The following is a 10911-nucleotide window of genomic DNA, read 5'->3' on the forward strand; positions in this document are numbered from 1 at the left end:
AACAACAATAGGATAGACTGGGGGCTCTGGTAGCATAGTGCCTAAGGCACTTGAGTGCTAACCAGAAAGCTGACGGTTCAAATCCACCAGCCACTCCTTGGAAGGAAGATGGGGCAAGCTACTTCCGTAGTGATACTGCCTCAGAAACCCAAGGAGGGGTCGCTATGAGTTGGGTCCGACTTGATGACACATAATAACAACATAGGATAGAGTAGAACTGCCACATAGGGTTTCCAAGATTGAAAATTATTACAGACACAAACTACTTCATATTTCTCCCATGGAGTGAGGAACTACTGGGTTTGAACTGCCGATCTTTTGGTTAGCAGCCAAGAGCTTAACCACTGTGCCATCAGGGCTCTAGATGAAAAATGTTTGAAAATTGACATAGTCATTCATATCCTTCCAAAATCAGAGATTATATCACTGTTTTAAATAGCATCATGTTAAGCAGGTCCAATGTCAATGAACAGATGCCAAGTCAAATTTGGATGGAACAAACTTATGTAAGTTAGCATGTGTCCAGGGTCTACTCTTTGCTATATAATAAGCTTTCGCACATTGTAGACCAATGATACATTCCAGACCATACATGAAGCATAAGCAGACCCAAACCTCTCTCTAAGTGCTTTATTGTTTTCCCCCAGAACAACCTTGCCTGAGGATAGTTCCATTGCTGATTGTAGACTTTGCTTACTTTAGAGTTCAACTTGTTTAATGTGTTGGGTACCGTGGTAAATGGTATTAGAATAGATTTTGTCCCTGCCCTATTGGTGACTCTTAGGTTATTTACAGTAATAATGGGAAGAATACTCTCTGTCTTTGGACTAGTAGTGTCCTGTATTTGTACCTCTGGTTTTGGGTTAGTACTTCGTAGTATATATGACTTACATTTATTGAGCAATGATTGTGAGCTAGCTACTATTAAGCAAAACTAGTCATTATTACAAACTAAGGAGACAAAGATGACTATCCATATTTTTCACATGGGGGGTGGAGGCTTAAAGAGGTGAGGTAAGGAGTCCAAGCTAAGAAGCTAGTCTAGGTTTACTTAGTGGGCAAATGGTAGACTGGAATTCAACTCTAAGATTTTGCATAGTATTTTCTTTTCCTCTCAGTAGTGTTTACGCTGATGCGGTACCGTTAGGAATTCAGAGAGACTGGCATCATCTTGTATTGACTAGTACATAATGATTTGTGAAAATTTTAGTTCTGACCCCAATCCCTTTTTCATCAGAGAAATGGGTGGAGGAGGGAGTTTCCATTTACTATGGGGTTAAGTTGTGGCAGGGAAGCTGCCATGACCAAGGTCATGACCAAGAGTAAATTCCACTCACTCTAGAAATAGTTATATTGAGTTATTGTTAAGAAGAAGGGTCAAGGTTAAGAAAGGATTGAGGCTTATAATCAGGGAAAGAGTAAAGGCAGCAGCATCAAAAGGGGTCTTGATTTTTCAACTTGTTTCCCCCATTGAAGGCAGCCAGAGTAATTAAGATTTCCCCTTGGTGTGTTGGCTCTCAATCCTCTTTGACGTGGGGTATGTGTTTGCAGGGTGGTGGTGGTGGTGAAAGGGTCCATCAGTCAGTCTCAAGGGAAAGATGTTTAAAATAGTTAAACAGAGAATTTTGGCTTTTGGAATTGGGTCTTATAATTTGAAAGGCCATGCTGGAAGAAATAACAAATATTTCGGGGAGCGGGCTTTTTATTTAAATTATTGTGAGGCCTTGAGTCAGATCTGACTCGATGGCAGCGAGTTTGGTTTTGGTTTAGATTAACTTTAAAGCCAGTGAGATAAGTCAGTACGGACAAGAATGATATAGACAAAGGAGTCCTATGATGGTTCTCTTGATGTGATCAATTGTCATATTCCTTTTAATAAGCCTCTTTAATGATTGTCATGATCCTTTTTGATGTGGGATTACTTAGAGAGTGTAATAATTTTAAGGTCTATTACCTAATACTGGTGACTTACATCTTTACCAAAACCAAAAAACCAAACCTACTGCTATTGAGGTGATTCTGACTTTGGGTTTCTAAGTCAGTAAATCTTAATGGAAGTAGATTGCCCAGTCTTCCTTCCATAGAGCGGCTGGTGGGTTTGAACCATCAGCCTTCTGGATAGCAGTCAAAGGCCTTAGGCACTATGCTTCTTTTACCTAGGCACTATGCCACCAGAGCTCCTTACAGCCCTTTGCAATTCACAAAGTACTTTTATATGCAGAATCTCCTGATGATAGTAAATAGTTTGTTGAAGGCTATAGACATAGCAAGTTACAGAAATCAAGAATTTAATCTAGGCTTCTTGATTCTGAAGACACTTGTTCTTATAATAGGTTCAATCTAGGCTAAAGAAAATAAATTACTATTTTATGCTTATTATGCAGTTATTGCTATCTATAACACACAAACATGGAAGCTACCTTGAAAAAACTATGAGAATTAATATTGGTGTTAATATATATATATATATATATATATATATATATATATATATATATGAAAGTAGAAGACTATCCCACCAATCAATTATTTTAGACGAGGATCAGAAAACTCTGTACAGGGACAGATAGTAAATATTAGGATTTGTGGGCCGTATCACAACTACTCACCTCTGCTGGTTTAGTGTGAAAGCCGCCAAAGACAGTATGTGAATGAATGTGCATGGATAGATTCCCAAAAAAGTTTATTTACAGACTCTAAAATTTGAATTTCATATAATTTTCACATGTAACAAAATATCCTTTTCCTGATTATTTTCAACCATTTTGAAATGTGAAAAAAAAAAAAAGAAACCTTAGCTTATGGGCTCTACACAAACAAGTGGCGGGACAGAGTTGCCTGCAGGCTATAGTTTTCTGGCCCGTTTTAGATTATTGGGAGGAAAGGTGTGCATTGTGCTAACTCCTGATTAGAATAGTGGAGGAAGAAGGGTGATAGTCTGATGAACTTTACTTGTTGATCTTGTGGTTAAGGCTGAGAACGCCGGTTCCTCACTCTAACGTCTTTTTCGCCTTACATTTTCTACTTATTTTCTCAAAAACTAGGTTAGTGCTTCATTTCCGTATCTCTTAGTGAAAATCCTATGGCTTGTGATCATGTAGTTTAAACAAATTACAAATGGTTCACTCAGTGTGGCCTGAATGCCATTTTGATTTGTTCTCTAATTGTTTCCTGTGTGCAAATTATGTCCTGTAGTTTTTCCCTATGTGAGGGGTAAGCACTGCAGAACTCCCAAAGATTCTAGCCCAGAGCTAAATAGCCACCATTTGTGAAATTATATACTTGGGATCAATTGGTGAGGAGACAACTAGAAATCCTGTCTCTCCTCTACTGATTTCAAGAAGGGCGAGTTATGCTCTCTACACCCTCTTAAGTAAATGCTGTTATATCCATGAACACATATGCTTTTACAGATACTCACAGACAATGGCTTTACCACACTGCTCTATCACCAAACAGCTTTCAGAAACTGCATGTCTTTAAGGCTGTCAAATCCCATGAGAACAAACCATTTTCTGAGACGTTTCTGAGAGGTTTCCCTTCTCACACAGCCAAAGCCGCCTTGAGAACAATCTCTCTCAGAGAACTTCTGGAATTTTGCTGTTGGAAACTGGGAGGAACAGGCACCAATTTAAATAGGCAGAACCTCAACTGTGTGGTTCCCGTTTAGTCATTTCAAAGAGGCAGTTCCCCTGACTTGCTAGGCTTTCAAGCAGGTGGAGTTATTTAAACACTAACTCGTGATTGCTCCTTTCCTGTTGTCTTTAGTCCTATTTTAGCTTCTTGGTTTTACCTTTCCCGGCTTAAATCAATAGAGGTGGGTGTGGCCATAAATCTCAGGATGAATTCTAAAGGTGGCTGGATTTGGGCCTTCACCTTTCTGTACCCTCATGACAGGGCTCCCACTCAGCTTGTCGCCTTATACAGACCAGTGATAGACCAGCCACTGCAGAGGCAAAGTACACTTTTGGAGGGATTTACTAGGCTCTTGTGGCTTGGGACAAGGAGCTCTGGTGGTGTAGTGGATAAGGTATTTGGCTGCTGACCAGAAGGTCAGCAGTTCAAACCCACCAGCTGTTCTGCAGAAGGAACATGAGGCAATCTACTTCCATAAAGATTTCCAGCCTTGGAAACCCAATGGGGGTTGCTCTAAGTGAGAAATGACTTGATGGCAGTGGGTTTGGTTCTGTGGCTAGGGACACTGGCGTACATACCCAAGAGTTAACAAGAGTCCTATAAGGAGTCCTAGTGGCGTAACAGTTAAGCACTAGGCTGCTAGCCCAAAAGTTTGTAGTTTGGACCAACTCAGTGGCTCTATTCTGTCACATAGGGTTACCTTGAGTCACAATCAATACAACACCTACGAACAGCAACATTTTCTACTAGAAAAAATTAATGCCTAGTTTTTACCTCTTACTATTTTTTTTCTAAAATAAATGAGACCATGCTGGACCAAAACAGAATGCCTAAATCTAGTTAAATGTGTGTATGTGTGCTTCTAAAGAAGTAAAATGAAATAAAACATTCAGAAATTAACACTGAATTTACTATAATTTATTAAATCTGGAGAGGTGATAAGATCATTTTTTACAAACAAATGCTTCATATACTCTTTAAAAGTCCTAAGTTCCAATAATGCATTTCAATTGCTATTTCACCCACATTTTTCGTTAACATATAAGCTCTTCAGAAAAAAAAACTTACTAGTAAGAAAAAAGACAGATGTAAATTTTAGAAATGTTGGGGTTTCTTAGCAATACTGTGAGGGGCTTATGCTATATACATATAAATCCCCCTTCAACTCTGTTTTGATCTTACAAATTGTTTTCTTAGTTTCATTTAAAACTGTTATGTCAAATTCTGACTATTATTATAAAGAGTTTTATAAAGAGTAGTTTGGAGAACTGTTAGTTCCTTTTGTATAAAGAAGTAGGTTAAGTTTGACTAAATTCCACCAGAGAAGCCAGACTAGATGACAGCACTGTGTACCCCAGTCTCTGTGAACCATGCCATTCCTTGTCTGGTTGGAGATGTCAGTTTCATTCATCAGCTGCCAACTCTGATCAATGTATAACTGCTGCCTGGAGGATTCTGCATTCAGTAGAAAAGAATATGATGGCTGTTCAGTAAGCTTCCTGTCTAAATGCGAGTTTCTAGGATCATGTGGATGAAATCCATCCACAGGTGGACCCACCTGGGCCTTTCTCAGCTGTCTCACTTCTTCCTCATGCAAAGAAGAGGAGTAACTGTTTGGTGAGGTTGGAAGAAGGGACCAATCTGGGTAACCTAGCCTCTCCTTTCCCAAGTTGCAGGCATCACCATACATTTTGAAGGGGAAGGCTCCAGACTTACAGGAGGAGGCTAGTTCCACCCTGATGCCCTTTGAGACTGAGACTGGGGAACAAAACCATGAAGCCTACTTCACATGTGTCAGCCATATTCTCCTTATTGGCTTTACCAATATAGTGGTGATATTTTGGTTCCATATCTAATTTTTTCTTTAGTTTTATTTTTCAACTGAATCACAAGTTAAGAAAGGGAAATACTCTGTCTTTTTAACCCTACTGCCTTGGATACCCAAAAGAAATGTCTGTAAGGGGTTTCCTATCAGTGCCTTGTGTATAGAATGGTTCCAATGAATTCCAACAATAATCTTGAAGATGTACTTAGTTTGGTTTCAGAAATGTGTAGGTGTTCAGCTCATAGGCTTATCTCTATTGTTTGGTTGGGAGGTAAGCCAGGAAGTGAGTTAAATTCCAGGCCCCAAGGGTGACTCAGAGCCATTGAAGTTCTTCCTTTTCTTGAACTCCTTTTCTACTTTCTTCTTTGCAGGTATGTGATTCAGATACCATGCTGGACCCTGCCTCATCTGTGGAGATGGTGAAAGTTTTAGAAGAAGATCCCATGGTTGGAGGAGTTGGGGGAGATGTCCAGGTGCATATATCTTCACTCTTTGCATCATACTTTTGTAGCACTAATTTTAATTCATTGATTCATTGGACATATGTGTATTATGCATCAACTCTGTAGCAGGTATTGTTTGGCTCTGGAGACACATTATGGTGTCTTGTACCCTCTGTACTAGCTCTTCTGACAAAATTGAAACATTTTCCTTCCTTAGTCCTGGAATAAAATTCATGTCTATAGGCACTGACAGGTTATAAAGCAACATAATATAAATGTGTAATAATTTCTGCCATAGGTCTCTAAACAATAACTTAATGTTCTGCTCAAATTCAATGCTAAAAATTTATTTTGTTGAGTAGTAATGAAATGGAAGTAAGGCCTCTAATGCATTCTATATCCTTTACCTCTATATTTAAAAGTGGCAGATATGTTATTGATCAAAAGAGAGAAACCGCAACCAAAATTCATACTGGTGAGAAAGGCAAAGGAACAGTGACATATTGGAGTCTCTAATATGACTCGTAATTTTCTATCAGTGGAGAAACAAACAAATATTAATGAAGGTAATTTGTAATTTGAAGGGTAGAAAAATACATGAAATCCACAATAAAGGTAAATAAATAAATAAATATATATATATATTTGAAGATTAAAGTGAGTCCTGTACAGATGTGAAACTAAATGTCAGCAAAAGGTGAAATGCACATGAGAAAGTTGATTGAAAATTTAGGTATTTTGTTGCTATATGTGCATGGTAGTAGTGAAGTCCAAGAAAACACATTACAGAGGACAGGGAACTAGCCTGGCAATAGAAAGAGTGGAAACAAGCAAACTCCACATGACAACTGAACAGAAGGAGACCAAGGAGAGAATTCAAGAAATATTGCCAGGAGCAAGCTGATAATTTATAATAGCCTTTGTGTAAAGAACAAAATGTTAGGATTCAAACTTTGGAAGGGCAGAGCAACTGGCATTGTAGAAAAGAAGGAAGGAGGAGGAGGGAAGGAAGGAGAAGGAAAACTAATGGCCAAGAATTGGATGAGTTGGAATGTCAGAAGGACAGGAGACAGTCGGACGCAAAACGCTACCAGGAAAGAGTATCTGGCAAAAAATTTGAGGACTGAGCTCTAAAGGCTAAAAAACTCATTATGACAATACAGTAGAGGAATGAGAACAAACTGTGTAACAGCAAAAAGACTATAAAGAACGGTGAAGAAGAAAAAACAAATACCATCAAAGAGTCCCTATCAAATACAAAACAACAAGAAGTTATCAAATTAACCTAGTAACACAGAATCAGAGAAAACAGAATTAAACCCTGCCAAAAAGAGCGAGGGAATCAAAACAGGAAGATAAAATAACAAGCCTCATTCTAGGAAGTAAACTCAGGATGGTGTAGGTTTTGTTGGTATTTTGGGGATAAAGCTTACAATTTACTTATTGATTTGTTTGTTTGTTTACTATTTTGCAGATTTTAAACAAGTATGATTCTTGGATCTCCTTCCTCAGCAGTGTGAGGTACTGGATGGCTTTTAACATAGAAAGAGCTTGTCAGTCTTATTTTGGGTGCGTCCAGTGCATTAGTGGACCTCTGGGAATGTACAGAAACTCCTTGCTCAATGAATTTGTAGAAGACTGGTACAATCAGGAATTTCTGGGCAACAAATGTAGTTTTGGTGATGACCGGCATCTAACGAACCGGGTGCTGAGTCTGGGCTATGCAACGAAATACACAGCTCGATCGAAGTGCCTTACTGAAACTCCTATAGCGTATCTCAGGTGGTTAAACCAGCAGACCCGTTGGAGCAAGTCCTATTTCCGAGAGTGGCTGTACAATGCAATGTGGTTTCACAAACATCACTTGTGGATGACCTATGAAGCAGTTATCACTGGATTCTTTCCATTCTTTCTCATTTCCACAGTCATCCAGCTCTTCTACCGTGGAAAACTTTGGAACATCCTCCTCTTCTTGTTAACTGTCCAGTTAGTGGGTCTCATAAAATCATCCTTCGCCAGCTGCCTTAGAGGAAACATCATCATGGTCTTCATGTCCCTCTACTCAGTGTTATACATGTCAAGTTTACTTCCCGCCAAGATGTTTGCAATCGCAACTATAAACAAAGCTGGGTGGGGCACATCTGGAAGGAAAACTATTGTTGTTAATTTCATAGGACTCATTCCAGTATCAATATGGTTTCTCATCCTCCTGGGTGGTGTGATTTTCACCATTTATAAGGAATCTAAAAAGCCATTTTCAGAATTCAAACAGACCATTCTAATCGTTGGCGCATTAGTCTATGCATGCTATTGGGTCATGCTTTTGATGCTGTATGTAGTTCTCATCAATAAGTGTGGCAGGCGGAAGAAGGGGCAACAGTTTGACATGGTGCTTGATGTATGATCTTATGTTGTTTGAAGTGTGCAGTCACACACACAGACACACACGACACCTTGGTTCCTCCAGGAACTGTACAGTATTGTGACATCAGATAATGCCACCAAAGGAGACATATCACTGCTGCTGAGACTTGAACAAAAACGTTTCTATGGGTTTATGTTGATTCTGCCAAAGTAAAATGATACATCAAACAAGAAGAAACTCAGATTTAGCCTTTTATTCCTATGAACATAGGATGGCTTCCTTGTTTATGCACTTTCTCCTTACTGTGCCTCTGCCTGACAATGTTTTGCCCTATATACCTCACTGCCATGCTGTATGTGGGTTACATGGAAGAGAAGAATTTTAGAAACTCAAGGAAAAGTTCTTTCAACCTAAACAACCTAACTTATGGACTGTTTTGATAGCTAATTTTTTTAGGAATGATTTTATGTTTAATTCTACCAAATGAAATGCCAAAGGAAATTTTAAAGGCTGTTGGCTGTGCTGTATTTTTATAATTGTACTGTGTTTTAAAATTTTGTATGCCAATTTTTAAAACAAATTTTGCATATTCTATATTTTACTTCTCTGCCAAAATACACTTGTTCTTCCTCTTTTTTTTAAAAAAAAAAGGTTTGAAAAAAAATCAAAACTTAAAAAAAAAAATGCCCAAAATGTGAAGCTTGGTTGAATCATGTTGTTCATGATAGAAAGAATAAAATATTTCTCTCTCTACCTTGTAAAATTGAATAGTTTATTTCTGTGAAGAAGTATTTAAACTTTGAATATTTTAATTTTTTAAAAAAAATTCTTTTAGAAAAGGCCAGTATAACTGTCACACTTTGGGAGTAGAAGTACATTCTTATGTGTGTACAGAAAAAAAAAAAATTGAAAATCAAGGCCAAAGGGGTAGAAAAGTGCAATTTTTTCGCAAGATAAAAGGGAATGCTAATTCTTGAAAGAAAACACCAAGAACGCAGCACTGGACAAAACATGAACATTAAAAATGAATAATCTGTGAACATTCTGGAAGCATTGTCCCAGGCCAAGTAAAATGGAAAGTGGAAAAGATTATCTATATAATTTAGACAAACATAATACAATTCATCAAAGGTTATGTTTTGTGCCCTGAATTCTCCAGATCCTGTATGTTTTACAGAACATGTTTCACTTGTCTTTTTCAGCTTACCAGCACATTTCACATGTTAGATATGAGGTTTACATGGGAAAGTTGGATAAATTACAATAAATATAAAACAAATAGATTCAGAATTGGCAAATTCAAGATCCAAGTGCCCTCTTTTACTTGCAGGGACTGATGTCTGAATTATACAGGTATTTGCTTCATCTCTCCTGTTCATGGCCTACATAAATATGTTTACAAAGTAGGAATGCTATCAAGGTTTAATAGCTCTATTAGAATTGGCACATGTAGACATTGAAGACAGGTACTCTGAACTTGGCTGATAAGTTACTCCAGGGCCCCAATTATCCAGCTGGACTTCTGACACAACCAATCTTGCCTTGTAGCTGGTCCTGCATAGACCTGGTTAAAAACACAATTAGTGCACATGAGTAATTGCATGGAAATTGTGTTGAAGTAGAAAAAGGTGGAGTAGTGCTCAAAAGATATGCTTCCGTCCTTCATGCTTCCTTTTCCTGCAGATACCCAAGTTCTAAGAATCCTGCCTAAGAAAAAGCTGCACATTCTACCTTTGGAGTACAAAAACGTACATACTGTCTTGAAACTCAGACTCTCACCGATTGGAGAGCTTGTGGGAAACAAACACACCATGCCAATAAATGAGTCTAAAACTTGAGTTTGCCTTTTTAACTATTTATGTTCTAAGTTAAGCTTTGATAACATTCAAATGTCAAATTCTCTCATTCTTATAAAAAGTTGAGTTAATTGCCTGTATTTATTTTAGCAATTATTCAATGTATTTCCAGCATAGGATGTATAGTATAATTGATTCTTTTGTAAATAAAATATTTTTGATAAGATGATTGCCTTTTTTTCTAAGGGAAGGGGGAATTTAAAATGAAACAAAACAGTTTTCCTGATTGTAACAGAATAGATTTAAGAATGGGGCATATTGGACAAGAAATCATGGTCGGTCAAAGGTAAAATAAGTCATTTCATTTTACCTATCTTCAGGGAGAAATTCCCAAAAGTGGTATGGTTTGGAAATCTGGAAAACCCAGGACTGACGATAGACAGAGAAATACCCAACACCCAGTGAGTTAATTTGTTTTCCCAGTTGTCCCTAAACTTCTCTTTCTTCCACTGCCTTTGAAAGCAGCCCACGATGAGACAAAAGTTTTTTTTTTATTATTATAGTATTTTTCATAGCAGAAAAACATGACATATTTTAAGAAAATTATAAGTAAGTTTGTTTATTTTAGCATTATTTACATATACTAACAATAACCTGAATAAATAACCAATAATGAGGGCATGTTGTTGTTGTTGTTATGTGCCATCAAGCCGGCCCGACTCATAGCAACCCCTCCTTGGGTTTCCTAGGCAGTATCACTACGGAAGTAGATTGCCCCATCTTCCTTCCGAGGAGTGGCTGGTGGGTTTGAACCGCCAGCCTTCTGGTTAGCAGTCAAGTGCCTGA

General features: G+C 38.0%; 1 protein-coding gene across 1 annotated transcript in view; it reads left to right on the forward strand.

Annotated features, from left to right (window-relative positions):
- Nucleotides 1-8308, forward strand: part of HAS2 (hyaluronan synthase 2) — a 16015-nt gene extending 7707 nt beyond the window's left edge. Inside the window, exons 2-3 of the mRNA XM_007943422.2 lie at nt 5833-5934; nt 7379-8308. Coding sequence (XP_007941613.2) covers nt 5833-5934; nt 7379-8308 — 1032 coding nt within the window. The remainder of the gene's footprint in view (nt 1-5832; nt 5935-7378) is intronic.
- Nucleotides 8309-10911: the final 2603 nt, after the last annotated feature.

This window comes from Orycteropus afer, unplaced genomic scaffold (genome assembly GCF_000298275.1).
Source record: "Orycteropus afer afer isolate SDZICR_OR568_19922 unplaced genomic scaffold, OryAfe1.0 scaffold00106, whole genome shotgun sequence".
Lineage (NCBI taxonomy): Eukaryota > Metazoa > Chordata > Mammalia > Tubulidentata > Orycteropodidae > Orycteropus > Orycteropus afer.